Source organism: Notolepis coatsorum, assembly GCF_963971535.1.
Source record: "Notolepis coatsorum genome assembly, chromosome: 8".
In the NCBI taxonomy this organism is placed as follows: domain Eukaryota; kingdom Metazoa; phylum Chordata; class Actinopteri; order Aulopiformes; family Paralepididae; genus Notolepis; species Notolepis coatsorum.
In genome coordinates, this window is record NC_140172.1 from 120827812 (window position 1) to 120845319 (window position 17508).

The window sequence follows — 17508 nt, forward strand, 5'->3', positions numbered from 1 at the left end:
AAGACCCTAACCCTGTCAAAACAGCAGTCAAAGTGTATATTTTCAGTACTACGTTTGTTTACCAATGGTTTTAAGTGTTATTAGTGAAATATTAGTTATAGAAATCTAGTCGAAAAAAGGAGAGTATTGATGCGAGGAAATGGCGCCGCCATTTTGTTTGTAGTCCTATGAGGAGAGGAGACCCAGGGCTTTCGATGGGCTTTCGAATAAAAAGAAAACTACACTTCCTAGCTCATGCCAGCCCCTAATCATCTGACTTCTAGATTTAATTTATCTTATTTTTCAGGATCATACCCCACAAACCTGAACGTTATTGCCATAAAAAAACAGAATGCAGTTAGTTTCTCTACCTTTCTGTGAACGTCTAGCAAAGAAAGGCGTAGCAATCCGATGAAAAATGGCGGAGATTTCAATTATAAAAAAGTTACTGTACTTACAGTAGATTTCATTCACGGTTTGTGAATCACGCCTGGTGATACTAAATCCAGATTGAACTCTGACTTTGGAAAGGGGAGATTTGGCCCGATCCATAGATGTGCGACTTGGCCATAATAAGGTAATTTATAGGCCTGATATTCTATAATCATATTTCAAATGGCATGTGTCCGGATGGTAGAATTCAGTACCGTCTCTACAAAATCTCCTGTTTAATCATCTGCCCTTTATTAATTTGCTTAGATTTTTTGTACATGTGATCTCAAGGAGGTGCTGAGGAGGTAATTTTTTGCATGGTGTTATTCACCATCAAAGATGCAAAGAAAAAATCACAATTTATATTCTCCTTTGTTTCATCCCAATTTACTCAAGCCTAGTAACAGACACAATATTTCTGATACTGGGAATACATTCCCTGAGATCCATAGATGTCCTAGATACCAAGAACATGCAAATATACTTGGCAAATGTATTTTAGGTGAATTTCCAGAAAATAGGGCTAGGGCTTAACAGGTTAAGAGGTTAAAACACTGCCGGAAACGGACACCGGTAAACTGAACCGGCAGGAATGCGAGGAATACAAACCATTCAACCTGACCTGAACCAGGGCACTGGACCAAGGACTCTGGCCTAAAGGTCAAGCTCCTATTGACTCACATGGCATCTACAGGTATGAGCAAATCAAACTTTACACCTTTTAATGCCTCGATTACATTTGTTGTCGCAATAAAAAAATAAGTAAATACATGTGAAAATATAGATGGTTTCAAGTTTCAACTCGACAACATAGACATTCTAAATGGACCCACGTTTATTTCATGTTCCTGTGTTTGCTAATATCAATAACCGACAGTTAATAAACTTGGTCCATTCCCCTAGCAACACAATTCCAGTGAAGACCATCTATAGGCGTATATAGTATATATACTCGCATATTGTCAGTTCAAAATGATCAATAAGGCAAAATGACAATAACTGTTTAATAAAATTAAGGGACATTTGTCCAAATATTAAAAAGGTGAACAAATATATTTGTCCTTTGTCCATGATGTTAATCACTACAATATTCTACAGCCCGAAATGATAGAAAGAGTCTGAAAATAACCCCTTGGCTTCCCTGCCAAGGACTCCCGTAGGCCTACCTTTCACAATAGTGTATCATGCTACCTGTAAGACTGTGGCTTCTGTGGTTGGGCTGGCCATGTTGAGACTATATCAAGGTACAATGCCAATTTCTATGCCAATAGTAATTTAGCCCCCAGGTCTATTACTATGGTGGTTCTCTGCTGGTGGATTTAACTCAACTCTTAACTCCATTCAAACACTTAACTGCTCCCAATGAGCAGGTTGGCACCTTGCATGGTCGCTCCACCATTGCTGTGTGAATGTGAGGCATAAGTTGTAAAAGCACTTTGGATAAAAGCTCTATATAAATGCAGTCAAGTCCATATTGATTTCTCCAAAGATGCATTTGGTGTTAATTTTGAACCCTTTAATTAGTAAAAGTGGATTCTAAAAGTGAATAGTAAGACGTTTTAAGGACCCACGGACGGACAGACACACACACACACACACACACTTCAAGCTCACCTGCTCGATGGCACTCTTGAGTTTGTTCATGTGGCTCTCGAAGAGGGGGAAGTGAGAGAAGAAGAAGTCCTGGAAGCGGCTGTTCTCCTCGGGGTCGGGGGACAGCAGGAAGATCACCCCGATGGCTATCTTCTTCTTCCTGGCCACACCCAGATTGGGACCCCCACTCTCGTCAGACATGTTGAAGCTCTCTTCCACTGACCTACAGAGAGGGAGAGAGAAGAATGGAACTCAGCAAAGACATGAATCAAATTTGTTTGATCAAATAGTAGAAGAGTAGAGATTAAAATGTGAGAAGAGGAGGTCAGATTACACTGTCTGAGGTGATTGAAAGATGTTGTTTTTGTGATGTTAATATATGTATATATATAAATAAGTAACTTTACTTCACTTACTTATTATAGAGGGGAAAAACAGGTCTATGTATATTAGTATGTATAGAGGAAAAAACAGGTATATGTAGCAACGGGAATAGGACTGGTCATGAAATGTTCCGTCAACCGTATCAAGTCAATGCAATTCGATTGCGTCACGAGAGAACTTTAGGGGACATTTTTTATTTTGTAGAAGAGTCAACGAGTCAATTTGGGGGGGAAGTGTCAAGGAGATGACGGTCTTCTATGTGGACAATTGCTGTGTTTACACTTTACTGTGTTTGTAGTCTGTCTAGTCAGAGCCCTGTCTGTCTGTCTGTCTGTCTGTCTGTCTGTCTGTCTGTCTGTCTGTCTGTCTGTCTGTCTGTCTGTCTGTCTGTGTGTGTGTGTGTCTGTGTGTGTGTGTGTGTGTCTGTGTGTCACCATCGAGGGAAGACCCCGTTCTCCAGGCTGGTGGTCTGGCTGCGGAGCCAGCGGCGCTGGTAGCTGGAGGCACAACTGCTGCTCAGAGACGAGCCGGGAGACGGGAACGGAGTGATCAACAGACTGCTGAGAGACGCTGTGGAGGGAGAGAGAGAGAGAGGTAGAGAGAGAGAGAGAGAGGGGGGGTAGCGGTGGAGAGAGAGAGAGAGAGACAGACAGACAGACAGACAGACAGACAGAGAGAGGTAGAGGTAGAGAGAGAGAGGGGGGGTAGCGGTGGAGAGAGAGAGAGAGAGAGAGAGAGAGACAGGGATATATAGAGAGATAGAGAGCAGGTGTGGGATGAAGGGGATAGATGGAAAGGTGTGGAAGGAGGAGTGAAGGAGAAATGAGTGGAGGTGTAGAGGAGACGGTTGGAAAGATGAAGGGAGAGTGAGGAGAAGAGACAGGTGATTGGAAAGTGGATGGTATGAAATAGGGAGAAAGGGAACGAACAGAAGAGAAAATGTGAGAGGGAGAGAAAGAGAGGTCAAGGAGAGAGGAATAGAAAAAGAGAGAGGAGGAATAGAAGGAGAGAGGAATAGAAGGAGAGAGGAGGAAGATGGAAGAGATGAAGATGAGAGAAAGGGAGTTGGCCACAGATGTTAAGAGAGCAAGGGAACGGAGAGATGGGGTGTAAGAAGAGAGAACAGAAGGAGAGAAAGGGGTGAGGGGAGAGAGAGAGAGAGATAGAGAGAGAAGAAATGGAGAAAGAGAGGGAGAAAGTGTGGGGTAGAGTTGAGAGAGAGAGAAGAAAAGGACAGGAGTGAGTCAGACAATGCCTGTTGGAGGGTTACTCATTCGATCGGCATCCTTGAGGAAAATAAATTAACACACACACACACACACCACACACCACACACACACACACACACACACACACACACACTTCAGATCCAATATCAGACAACTAGCCAACAGTCACATGTTGTTGTTGGGGAGCCTGGCTTAACAACCCCCCCCCCTCCCAGTACCCACCCCCCCACACTTATCCCCCAGGCAGCCAAGCAGACACTGATCAATGGACGCAAGCTGTATACTGGCAATTTTGTTTATTTGTCTGTTAGTGAAGAGAGAGTGAGTGAGTGAGTGAGTGAGTGAGTGAGTGAGTGAGTGAGTGAGTGAGTGAGTGAGTGAGTGAGTGAGTGAGTGAATGCTGTAGCACACATAGCAGTGTGTAGCAGAGGGGGAGGGGGGGGGGGGGTGACTCTGCTGCTGTGGATACTAGGAGCATGAGGCCAGAATTAGAAGTTAATTTACTAGTAGCAGGTCTTGGGGAGCTGCTATATTTAAATGGCTGCATGTGACTGATGAGACAAGAAAGTGAGATTCCCTTCATGCCAACCATGCCAGCGGGGCATGTGGGCACAGAGGGGAGGGGTGAAAGGGGTGTCGCTGTTTCCACCGCACAGGGTTTTCCAGAATCTAGAACAGTCTGTCCCATTTCTCACTACAGCCTTTGTATATGTACAGTATATATATATATTGTAGATATATATATATATATTTATATATATTGATGGGGGCAACAATATGCCTATGAAGGGGTTAATGAATGGAAAAGTGTGTGTGAGAAAGATAGTGAGAGACAGAAAGGGAGAGAGTGTGTGTGACGTGTGTGTGTGTGTGTGTGTGTACATGAGTCAGTCAGAAGCAGTTTCCGTCCAAATGTTCACATTTTAAGCACATTTCCCAAAAGTCAGCAAAAGAAAATGCAAATCAATGTATGTTTCCATCGTCTGCTGTTGATGAATATCCTGAAGAGGGTGCGTCAAGTTTCCATAATCAAAACAGCAGTATCGCTCAGCGTTTCCGTTAGCCGGTAATTACCGGTATTTGACCGGCAAAATCTGTTGAAGTCCGACATATTTAATCTCTCCGGTCTTAATGTCCGGTGAAAATAATTCCCTCCAAGCACAATTTGATTATTTGAATTGTATTAAAATAGGCTAAAATTAAATAGCCTATGCGATGAACGAAACAATCATTACATTGGTTTCATCGTTGCTTCACCAAGCAGGTATAATAATGTTGTCAGCGAGAGCTTAGTGCTGGGTTTTGCGAGTGCATGTGTAGCTGCAGAGCCGGAGCAGCAGCGGCACAGTGCAGTACTCCAATTCAGCCATTGGCAATTCAGCTGTTGGGTGGGGGGCGCTGTTGAGCGGTCCCCAGATGGAGCCAAAAAACAGCTGAATCTGCTGCGCCATACTCTTTGCAAATAAGTCGTTGCGAGGTGGAGAGAGTCATCACGCAAACCCACGATAATGTTGCCGTCTCTCTCTGCCAAATTTCTCAGTTCTTCGCTTGATATAATTAATACAAATGTCCAATATAACGGAATTCGTTAGCTCATAAAAATGTGATTATAACACATTAACTGCTGTTTATTATTGTATACTGTATTAATGTCGGGCGACTGCCCACAGACACCTATTTGATTTAAAGTCGGCAGCAGCACGGAGTCTCGGGACTTATTTTATTTGGAATATAATGATTGTATACGCAGAAGTAGCCTAGTTTTAAGTTAAAATATTATAAATCTACATGCCTTGAGGATGTCAATTATTTTTAAGCTCAATAAACTCTGACCGGAATTTCTCTCATTTGACCGGTAGATTTAAATCTACCGGACCCCGAGACCGGCAACAATTTTTTCTAACGGAAACCCTGGTATCGCTATTAATTAACACCTAATCTAACAAATTCCTCCTGTGGATTTGGTTGACTGAATACATCCGTTCGCTAGAACGCTGCCATTGTAATTATGGTTCAGTAAATACCATCTTGTTTGCGTGTTCTGGCTGGATTGCCACAACCTCATCATCCTGGCCCCCTGGTCAGCCAGAAACAACATGCCTCACTGACCTCAGGCCAGTTCACTTCAGTGGCTATGAGAGTGTTTGAGTGCTTAGCCCTTTCCTACCTGAAGTCCTGTATGGACCCATATCGGTTTGCTTATCGGGCTAAAAGCTCCATTGAGGACGCTATAATCCTGGCTCTTTGCTACACTCTGCAACACCTGGACTCAACCGACACCTACCGCACGCGTCCCCTTGATAAGACTTCAGCTCGGCTTTCAACGCCATTAATCCTCTCGCGCCCAATCGCCAGGCTTCAGGACACGAACATCAACCCGGCTCCGTGTCAGCGAGGATACTGGACTTCAGAATCAGAACTCAAATCTGTACATCGCACCCACTGACCATCAGGGCCGGTGCACCACAAGGCTGCGTCTTAACTCCTCTGCTTTTCTCCATCTACACACCAATGACAACTCACTACAGCTCAGTCAAAATGTTCCAAGTGCGCGAATGACACCTCCGTCATGGCACTCGTCAATAACAACGATGGCGAGACTCTGCACTGCCAAGAGGTGAGTTGGGCTGTACATCAGCAAAGCAACAACCTCTTACTCAATGCTTCAAAAACAATGGAAATAGCTGTAGACTTCTGGAGGACGAACACTGAACATCAAAGCACCGGTTCATATCTCTGATCCACCCAGTCTACGTCAGTCATCAACACCAACCACATGATCAAAAAGAACCAGCGAAGACTGTCCTTCCTCAGGTAACTGAAGACTGTCCTTCCTCAGGTAACTGAAGACTGTCCTTCCTCAGACAACTGAAGACTGTCCTTCCTCAGACAACTGAAGACTGTCCTTCCTCAGACAACTGAAGACTGTCCTTCCTCAGACAACTGAAGACTGTCCTTCCTCAGGTAACTGAAGACTGTCCTTCCTCAGACAACTGAAGACTGTCCTTCCTCAGACAACTGAAGACTGTCCTTCCTCAGACAACTGAAGACTGTCCTTCCTCAGGTAACTGAAGACTGTCCTTCCTCAGACAACTGAAGACTGTCCTTCCTCAGACAACTGAAGACTGTCCTTCCTCAGACAACTGAAGACTGTCCTTCCTCAGGTAACTGAAGACTGTCCTTCCTCAGACAACTGAAGACTGTCCTTCCTCAGACAACTGAAGACTGTCCTTCCTCAGACAACTGAAGACTGTCCTTCCTCAGGTAACTGAAGACTGTCCTTCCTCAGGTAACTGAAGACTGTCCTTCCTCAGGTAACTGAAGACTGTCCTTCCTCAGGTAACTGAAGACTGTCCTTCCTCAGACAACTGAAGACTGTCCTTCCTCAGACAACTGAAGATGTATCGTGTCCAAGAAGCACCTGCTGGTCCACTTCTATTAAGCCGTCATAGTGAGAGCATCCTCACATTGTCTCCCACTGTCTGGTACGGGAGCTCAGACAGTCACACGAGAGGAAACTGGAGTGGATTCACTGAAGCCTCCAACATTGCTGGCTCTGACCCTAGTCAACTCACTGGATATAAGAACCAGTGACCCCTCACACCCGGCCCACCACCTCCTCCAGCTTCTCCCCTCTGGAAGGCGCTATGGGTCCGTATCGACCGAATCCACTCAAAGACAACTTCCTTCCTACAGCGGCCAGAAAACGTAACACCCCTTTGCTACAAGATCCCATATACTGACCTGAATACACTGTGTGCACAGCACTGAACTCAGACTGGACTTGTTTGCACTGGTACATCAATCATGATACTTTCTGCCTGTTGGGCTACTTGATATGCTGGGGATCTGAACTGCATATCATATTCATATATATTCACGGTACATATTCTCACATTCATGCGTTTCCTTTCCTAATGGTTTATGAGGCATGTATGCTTGTTTTTCTTCCTTTATTTTTGCACTGGACCTGAGCTACCGTGTCGTATTGTTGTACCGTAATGTTGCACGGCAATAATACAGTATTTATCTATCTATTTGTCTTTCCAACTGGGAGAGAGATATGGGCTGGAGGTGAGAGAGTGTGGGTGAGGGACATTCATTGGAACAAGAGAGAGAGAGAGAGAGAGAGAGAGAGCACATCATCTGAGGAAGAACTAGAGATTCGAGTTAAAACAGTGGTATTTACGTGGTAGGTGTCACCTTTTAACCAGAGAAAATTAAGTAGCACCTCTGGTCCTGGTAGCTTGAGCTCAGACTTGTGATTTAAGTACCCTAAAGTTTACCTGAAGCTTTCAGACGAACAACCCTAAGTACATTTTAAGATCATTGATTTTTTTCCCTTCTTTCTCCTCAAGTCTCTTTATCTAAAGACACTATGTTTTGAGAATTCATAACAAATTCAGTCTAAAGTAGAACAGTAGGGGGTTTTGAACCGTCCAGCAGCGTATAACATCCAGATTTACTGCGAGAGATTACCGGTAGTCATTGCTGTTGTAGAGAGTGAAAGCGGTGTGGATTGTAAACAGGCCAATCCGGGTTTTATTAGGTCCTTTTAGTCTCGGTAACCAACCTGATCTGGCGATGCCGCTGTCCCTCTCGTCGTAGAGTCCTCGACCGGGCATGTCCATGGGATTACTGTGGCCTAGAGAGGGACACAGAGAGATGGATAGAGAGAGAGAGGATGGGAGGGATGGTGTTATGTGCGGAGGTAGAGAGGGAGGGAGGGGGGAGAGGAGATAGATAAGAGTAGGGGGAGTGGCGGAAGAGGGAGGGAGAGAGAGAGGGAGGAGGGAAGGGAGAGAGTGGTGTTAAGAGAAGGGATGTGGAGGGACCAAAATGGAGAGACAAAACAACCAGTAAGAAACGGTAAGAACAATAATACAATAGAAGGCATGCTGAGAGGGTGTGCTCCTGCTCTCCTGAACAACCCTACACTATCAACACACCCCGTGGGCTATAGTCCAGCTCTCGCTGCCTCCGTCGTCACGTCTGAAAGAGTTAGAAGCAGAGCAATAAGCCATTCCTTATTGCATAGCTATATCATGGGTTTCCATGGTTACCACCCAACCTACAGTTATGCGGTCCATGGTCTAATGCATATCTACCTGGGGGGTCCTTGATGTGAAAGAGTCACGATTCTGCCCCGGCCACAATCTTTCTTGTCGCTCCCTAAGTGTTCCCATTCCTCCCAGGCCCCGGACCTTTCTCCCGCTCCCTAAGTGTTCCCATTCCTCCCAGGCCCCGGACCTTTCTCCCGCTCCCTAAGTGTTCCCATTCCTCCCAGGCCCAGGACCTTTCTCCCGCTCCCTAAGTGTTCCCATTCCTCCCAGGCCCCGGACCTTTCTCCCGCTCCCTAAGTGTTCCCATTCCTCCCAGGCCCCGGACCTTTCTCCCGCTCCCTAAGTGTTCCCATTCCTCCCAGGCCCCGGACCTTTCTCCCGCTCCCTAAGTGTTCCCATTCCTCCCAGGCCCCGGACCTTTCTCCCGCTCCCTAGTGTCTCACCAGCTGCCACTGGTTTCTAATCACCCAGGTGTTCTCAAGTTTGTTCATTTCTCCATGTGTAAGAATACAACATAACAGAATAGCTATAAAGAAGATGTCAAGCCCCGTCCTCGTACGAGACTCCTGGTTTCTACCTACCCTTGTACCGACTTTGAGAAAGAAGTAAGAAAAGGAGGACATGTAAAAACTCAAGGAAAGATGAGATGCCTTATACAAACAGATAGGTCTGATCAAGCAATCTGATTGGCCGAGAGGCATGCCATTATAACAGGTGTGAATGGATTGAAACTGCAAATAGTGACAGTTTCAAGAACTATACTTGCAGGCGGAGGTGTACATTTATAAAATAATATAAGATATTCCTTTACTAGGGCGGCTGGGTGGCGCAGCGGAGATTACGCTCGTCACCAATGCAAGAGACTCCGGTCTCGAATCCGGGTGTCAGCATTGCCTCCGGCTTGGGCTGGCCATCATACTGGCTCATTGGCAGTCAGCGGGTGGAAGTCGATGGGTGATAATCTGGACGTTGTGGACAGCGACTCCTACAGGTCGGTTGGGGGACGCCTGCACAGCAGAGACAGGAAATGGCAAGGGTATAGTGTGAGCCTCCCACGCGTTACACCTCGCCAATGAGAGTCCGCGCTGGCAGGTGAAAAGATGCGACAGGCTGCCTCCTCGTGTATCGGAGGAGACACGTGATGCAAGGCTTCTATCCTCCCTACAACCAACCAGTGGGGGGCATAGTCGAGCAACGTTCAAGACAGGGGAGAATTGGAAACACGGAATTGGGATGGGAGAAAAATGAGAAAAATGAGGAAAAAAAGTGGATGAAAAAATTCCTTTACTGATCCCCTTGGGAAAATTTGGGGCGTCATCATAGCAGCACGGGGGAGGGGAGGTACAGTTATGGGCCGGGTAATAGATGAGACATAAATATAGGCAATGTAATTAACTCTGAATATAAAAATAGGAGAAGAATAAACAGTATACATAAGGTGCAGGTGAGGGTCTGTACCGTAGCTGCTTATGTGTTATAGTCCGTTATGTGTTATAGTCCGTTATGTGTTACAGTCCGTTATGTGTTATAGTCCGTTATGTGTTATAGTCCGTTATGTGTTATAGTCCGTTATGTGTTATAGTCCGTTATGTGTTATAGTCCGTTATGTGTTATAGTCCGTTATGTGTTATAGTCCGTTATGTGTTATAGTCCGTTATGTGTTACAGTCCGTGCAGGTTTCGGTGGTTAAGAGTCAGACATTCCTAATAGTTCTCGAGTTCGCCAGACGTTAGTTCTCCAGCTGCTGGCAGCAGTCCATGCCCACAGTTGTGGAGCCTGATAGCCGCTGGCACGAAGGACTGGCCGAGACGGTTGGTGGGGGGTGGGGGGGGGGGGCTGATATAATTTAATGTCATTTCATTTACTTGATTAAAACCTTATCAAAAAAACTGTTGCATAAAAGCAATATCACACTCGCCCTCATACTTTATATACTATTTATCAGCATGGTTGTGATAATAGGTGATGTTCAGCTTGAGGCCTGCATCACAACCCATACTGTTACATATAAAGTAGTCCCTTTTTGGTGATATTACTTCATTCGGTCTATACAAATAGTACTACTATTAGACTGGGATCCTAGAACTCCTAGTAGAGAAGTTATCACCAAAGATATCACTGTGAGTCACAATACAGGCAGGCGCTTGATGATGAGACTATTGTCGCCAAGTACCGGGTTGACAGACTCCTTGTCACGCTGTTAGCACGGTCTCAATGCAGGCTTCACAACACAAGACAAAGCAACAGGAAGTGTCTCAATTAAGCAACTCGTCTGGTTTGTGAAATTAAACGCCCGACTATTGGCACGCACTGTGCTGCTGGATGTCGACTAAAAGGCCTTAGCGGACCATTTTAGCAGCCGTTACCGCTTAAGGCTGATGTGGTTTGTTTATTCTCAGATGTTCTCCTCATCAACACTTGCTGTGAAAAAGGGAAAAAGTCGGCACTACCAACTGGATAGGGGTGTGAAAACCACAAAAGCATCAATCGAATGTGCAGCCAGACTCCAGAGGCATATATACTGCATGTCGTTGGACCGTTGACATGATTTATGGACCAATCAAGAACAGGGGTCCGTCTGTGTGTGTGCGTGTGTGTGGTTGGGCAGTAGCACACTGTGCCATTCCAGCGTTGCATAACTAACAGCGCTACATGCCTACATGCTAACTGACGTGTGATCTAACAGCGGGTCGCCGGAACAGGCAGCATAGCATGGGGGGCGGCTATTTTTATAGAAATCACCACCCCTGTACTTGAACTCCACTTGAGCAAGGGCAGAAGTCTCTCACCCCCCCCACGAGCAGGGGGGAGGAGGTGGCAGAAATGGAGGGAGAGATTGTGGGAAGGACGTTCAAGAGGAGAATTTTACGCTGTCGTTCTTCAAAAGTAAACATTTTCCTACATTTAATTAAATTTTTTACTTTAATTGTATCTTTCTTTTCTGAGTTTCTTGAGTTTTAAGCACACGTACGTTCTTCAGATAAATGAAAATGCAATCCAATTAAGTAATTTTCCCACACTTGTGCTAAATATCAACAAACAAATTCTCGGTAATAGAAAATGACTGTCCATAGAATGAACATTTCTGGCAATGCAATAACGAGAGCCTTGTCCTTGATCTAGAGAACTTGTGCTTTCAACTCTTGTGTATATCAATATAAACTACTTTTGTAGAACAACAACCAAAAACCTCTTTCACCTTTAAAGTGAACACCACCAGATCCACCCCATGCCAGCATGCATGGTGCACTCTCAGACATGCCGCGTGCATCGAACACCGTAGCGCTGCTACCACCGGCTACAACCATCAAAACACGCATGCAACCGCAGCACACACTGTCAAAAGGACAGTTGTTGTTTTTTTGCGTTTTTTTTTTCTTCGCCAACCTGAAAAGAAAGAGGCACTCTTGATGAGGCGCAGAGGGCCCTGCTCAGAGAAGGCCCGTCGAGGGCTGCAGAGCTGAGAGAATCCTGCGCAGCACAAACAAAACGGGGGGGAAGGGAGAGAGAGAGAGAAATAGAAAAAATACAAAAACAAGACAAGACATGAACCACGGTTAGTGAAGCAGTAAGGAGGAGGTGGGCAGGTCGACTCAGGTCATCCGACCCTCCAGAACGTGAACAGGAAGCGTTTTGTTTTTAGTCCGACATCACAATGATGGAGATCCAGTCAGACGGATACATGAGTAAGACTGCGATCGCTCACAGAAAACCGATGAATAAAATAAAATGTTAACACTTTGATTAAACTTGATTATGGTAATTTCTGTGAGGATGACGGGAGAGGGGGGGGGGGGGTATAAACAGATCAGCACAGAGAAGAATTGTAAGCGTTAGATACTTAGTGTGTCCTAAACAGTCTCACGTGATTTTACTCACTGAGGGAGAAACTACTGGCAAATTTTACTCTGCTCCTTTCAAACGTTCTCAGAAGAATGTTAACGAGTACAAAATTAAAGAATATTATGAGAGTAATAAAAAAAGTCTCATCTCCGCAGCGCCGACGGTAATCAGGGCAAGATAAGAAAAGTAAGCCAACTTGTCATCTCAAATTTGAGATATATATATTTTTTTTTAGAGGAACGGTGTTTTCATACGTTATAATCTAAAAATAAACGTTAAAGGGGCACTTCACCAAAAAACTATGCAGATTTATTTTGCACATAATCTCACACACATCCCAAAAACACTCAAAAACTGTTTTGCACACATTAATTTAGTTTGACGAGTTATGGAGAGTAAATGAGTTTGAAAATCACATACCAGTGATGTCATCAGGGACATTGAATCCTTGTTGTGTTCATTACTCAATGAAACTATAAGGTAGCAAGCCCCTATAAGACATGGTATTGCTATTTTTTTCATCTACATAATTTCATGGAGCTGTAATCAACGCATGGATTCACTGTCCCCGATGACAATCACTGGTGGCCATATTCAAAATGTACTCTCAATAACTAGAATAATGTGTGTAAAACTGTTTAGAGAGTTTTTGGATGTGTGTTTTCTGGTGAAGTGCCCCGTTAATTGAAGAGTGTTGTGTTCATTCATAGTTAAAGACAGCAGAGGTCTCGACTAGTGTCTTGTGATAGATCACGTTCACACTCTCCCAAGTGATTTGGATCGACTTTCCAACCGCAAAAATACATGGGATGTAGTCCAGTGTTGCCGAGCGCTCCTTGCTATTGTTCCGTCTGTTCTTTGAGCACAGAAACGCTCTACAGACTCAAAGGAGGTCAATTCTAGAGGATTCATGGGACGGATTGAAGGGGAAAAAAAGACACTGATTCAGCTCCACATTTATGGAGGCAAATTTGAACACGATTATCATTCATCTCCAAAGCACTGTAATCAGATGGTTTGTCGTTGCCGCAGTAACGGTGCTGTGTTTGCCGTCGTTACCTATGTTCCCTAAGAGATTGCTGGTCCCGGTGTTCTGATCAGGCCTCAGGGCGTTGGGGTCCTGTCCGATGAACTCCAGGCTGTCCTGCAACCTGCCAGAGAGAAAGGAAAAAAACAAGAACACCCACCACGTCAACCAGGAATACATAATAGATGATTACGATTTGTTTTGGTTAAAAAGGTATGAAAAAAAACACATCACTATTTCCCCCTTTCTCAGCACAATCCATCCTGTTCTTCATACTGGACACCCGCAGCCCGGGCTAGTGAGCCACAAAACTAAAGTCAACGGGGCAACACAGTCTGTACGAGGCCTGGAAGCCCACTCCACTGGGCCGTGGTCAGCGTTTATTTGCCGGTATCCAGTATTTGAAGAACAGAATGGAGTAAGACGAAAATAGGGCTAGGGGTCAACAGTTCTTTACGCTTATAGTGAGTGAGTGGGAAACAGAGACAGAGGAGATACACTTACTGACAAACATGTACATGATGAGGCTGGTATAGAGGAGAGATTGTGTGTGTGTGTGTATGTGTGTGTGTGTGTGTGTGTGTGTGTGTGTGTGTGTGTGCATGCGTGTGTGTGCGTGCATGCGTGTGCATGCGTGCGTGTGTGCGTGCGTGCATGCTTACGTGTTGAGACTGCCGTAGACACTACCTCCCGTCCTGGCAGTGAAGACTTTACTCAGCATCAGTTGAGGTGGCGACCTGATAGAGAAGGGCAAAGGTAAGCATGAAGTACATATGTGTGTGTGCGTGTGCGTGTGTGTGTGCATCTGTATGTGTGTGAGAGAGGTGAAACAATGTCAGTCACTGCAGCAGTAACGTCTCCTTCGTCTCCTCCATTCTGACCTGGTTCGGTCCCCCTGGTCTACAGGGCCAACGCGGCGCGGACCACTGAGAGTCAGAATGTTAGCCGCGTTTAGCTGGTGATCGTCCCACTCTCTCTCTCTCTCTCTCCCTCTCACCTGATCTGGTGGATCTTCAGAGTGGAGCCTTTGTAGCTCATGGCCACAGAGCCGAACATCATCTCCCCCAGCATCACCACGTCAGAGGAACACCTGGAGCCCTGGGGAGAGGAGAGGCACGTGAGAGAGGAGAGGAGAGAGGAGAGGAGAGGATAAGAGAGGAGGAAAGGAGAAGAGAGAGGACAGGAGAGGAGAGAAGAGAGGAGAAGAGGAGAGGAGAAGAGGGAGGATAGGAGAGGCACGTGAGTGAGGAGAGAGGATAGGAGAGGCACGTGAGTGAGGAGAGGATAAGAGAGAGGATAGGAGAGGCACGTGAGTGAGGAGAGGAGAGGAGAGGAGAGAGGATAGGAGAGGCACGTGAGTGAGGAGAGGAGAGGAGAGAGGATAGGAGAGGCACGTGAGTGAGGAGAGGAGAGGACAGGAGTGGAGAGGAGAGGACAGGAGAGGAGAGAAGAGAGAAGAGGAGAGGAGAAGAGCGAAGAGATGAGACGAGAAGAGAGGAAAATAGAAGAGAGGAGAGGAGGAGAAGATAAGAGAGAAGAGGAGAAGAGAGTTAAGCAGCATAAAATAAAACAATATTTTATGTTCCTATGAGATGTCCTAAAAAGCATGTGGAGAATCCTGTGTGTGTGTGGGTGCATGTGTGTGTGTGTGTGTGTGAGTGAATGAATGTGTGCGTGTGTGTGATGTATAACCCATGGATTCAGATAAAGTAGTGTGTGTTTGTGTGTGCGTGTGCGTGATGTGTAACCTGTGGGTTCAGATTAGGGATGCACCGATCCAATATTGATATCGGACATCGGGCCTGATATGACTAAAATAGCTAGATCGGGTATCGGGGATTTTTTTTTATAAATCTTTTGTTATTTAATTTGAATAATAAACAACAATTCAGTACATTTATATCTATGTGTTAATTTGTTAGATTTTGTTTCACTAAGTTAGGAAAGTAATGTTTTAAGTCAAGCCTGATGTCTCTTCCACACAGTGAGGCATACAGTTTATCAATTGAACAATGGGTATCGGATCGGTACTCGGTATCGGCCGATACCCAAAGCCCAGGTATCGGTATCGGGACTGAAAAAGTCGGATCGGTGCATCCCTCCCTAGTTCAGATAAAGTAGTGTGTGTGTGTGTGTGTGTTTGTGTGTGTGTGTTTGTGTGTGTGATGTATAACCCGTGGATTCAGATGAAGTAGTGTGTGTGTGTGTGTGTGTCACCTGGAAGCGCAGGCCCGGCTCCCTGGGTTCTCGTGTCTCGGAGGAGGTGCAGGAGGAGGAGCTGTCCAGGGAGCTGCTGCTGCCCCCTGTAGGACGGAGCTGGCAGCACTTCCCAAACATCTTCGCCTGGCCCTCGCTGCACATCCTCTGTAGGACAGACATTCATATAGACACCTTTAACCCTTACATCTCCACCTGGCCCTCTCTGCACATCCTCTGTAGGACAGACATTCATATAGACACATTTAGGTCGCTTTCACATATAGTTTTGGTGGACTCTGTGCGGTTCTGGGGGTGAAGTTGCAACATTGTTGCATTCTTCATTTGGTTCGCCTGCGTTCACACAGATATCTGTGAGGCGGACCGAGACCTTCTGAACAATGTCACGCGGTCGAAAAGGGCGCTTGTCTATTGGACAGTGGAAATGTGTGTGTGGCTGCGATCCCGTGTGTGCGCGCGCGCGCGTGTGTGTGTCTGTGTGTGGACTGCGGAGCCCTCCAGATCAGCGGAGCCGAGTTTTGACATGGCATTGATCCATTGTTCTATTGAAGCACATTACCACCATCCTCTCGCTAAACAACTTGTAGACCACAGTGTTTTTATGAGTGCCCACAAGTAGCTGTTTTATTAATAATATAATAAGCTGCGCGCCTCGGTAATAATAATAAGCCGTGTTTTTTCTTCCTTCTTCCCAAGATGCACAGATATATAGATAGATAGAGATATTAGATGCAGTGTGCTTGTTTTGCAGTGAGTGCTGCGAGCAGTGGTAATAATAATCACTTCCTATATTTGGTTCGCGTTTGGTTCGATGAAGCCGAACCGAGACCTACGTTTTCAGGCGGACTAGAGTTCGCCTGCTTGGTCCGCGGACCGAGTTCGACACGCATTCACACAGACCCGAAAAACCGGACTATCGAATTCTGGTCCGAAAGTCCGGACCAAACAGCCCCTGTGTGAAAGCGACCTTAAACCCATCATATTCACAACCTCTGTAGGACAGACAAACCCTCCTAACCCTAAATGTAACATCTTCACTTGACATTCACTGCACAACCTCACACATTCATACGTGTATGCACAAATGTGTACTCACACACACACATAAAGGCGTACTGACGGACAGACCTCACACATGAGGCACACAGTATACTACATTTATTATATTATATTCATATTTACACGTGCATGCGTGCACATGGGCGTGCACACACACACACACCGTTTAGCTTTGAGGATTAATACAGTGACCAGACTGCAGTATTCAGAGCTCCAGGTACTAATAGGGTTGGGCACCGAGAACCGGTTCTAATAGGAACCGGTTCCTAACTTCCGGTTCTGGAACAGGAATCGAAATGGAGAATCGGAACCGGAATCGTTCAAATCCAAACGATGCCCAACCCTAGGTACTAATACAGTGACCAGACGGCAGTATGTTCCAGGTACTAATACAGTGACCAGACGGCAGTATGTTCCAGGTACTAATACAGTGACCAGACGGCAGTATGTTCCAGGTACTAATACAGTGACCAGACTGCAGTATGTTCCAGGTACTAATACAGTGACCAGACTGCAGTATGTTCCAGGTACTAATACAGTGACCAGACTGCAGTATGTTCCAGGTACTAATACAGTGACCAGACTGCAGTATGTTCCAGGTACTAATACAGTGACCAGACTGCAGTATGTTCCAGGTACTAATACAGTGACCAGACTGCAGTATGTTCCAGGTACTAATACA

General features: G+C 45.6%; 1 protein-coding gene across 2 annotated transcripts in view; it reads right to left on the bottom strand.

Annotated features, from left to right (window-relative positions):
- fnip1 (folliculin interacting protein 1) overlaps positions 1-17508 on the bottom strand; it is a 116399-nt gene that overhangs the window by 37854 nt on the left and 61037 nt on the right. The window contains exons 3-10 of one of the 2 annotated variants that reach the window (XM_084320199.1): positions 15768-15914; positions 14548-14648; positions 14213-14287; positions 13583-13674; positions 12068-12151; positions 8191-8262; positions 2823-2958; positions 2026-2227 (exon numbers count right to left, since the gene is read on the bottom strand). In XM_084320199.1, coding sequence (XP_084176325.1) covers positions 2026-2227; positions 2823-2958; positions 8191-8262; positions 12068-12151; positions 13583-13674; positions 14213-14287; positions 14548-14648; positions 15768-15914 — 909 coding nt within the window. The remainder of the gene's footprint in view (positions 1-2025; positions 2228-2822; positions 2959-8190; positions 8263-12067; positions 12152-13582; positions 13675-14212; positions 14288-14547; positions 14649-15767; positions 15915-17508) is intronic. The other variant, XM_084320200.1, reaches the window with a different exon arrangement.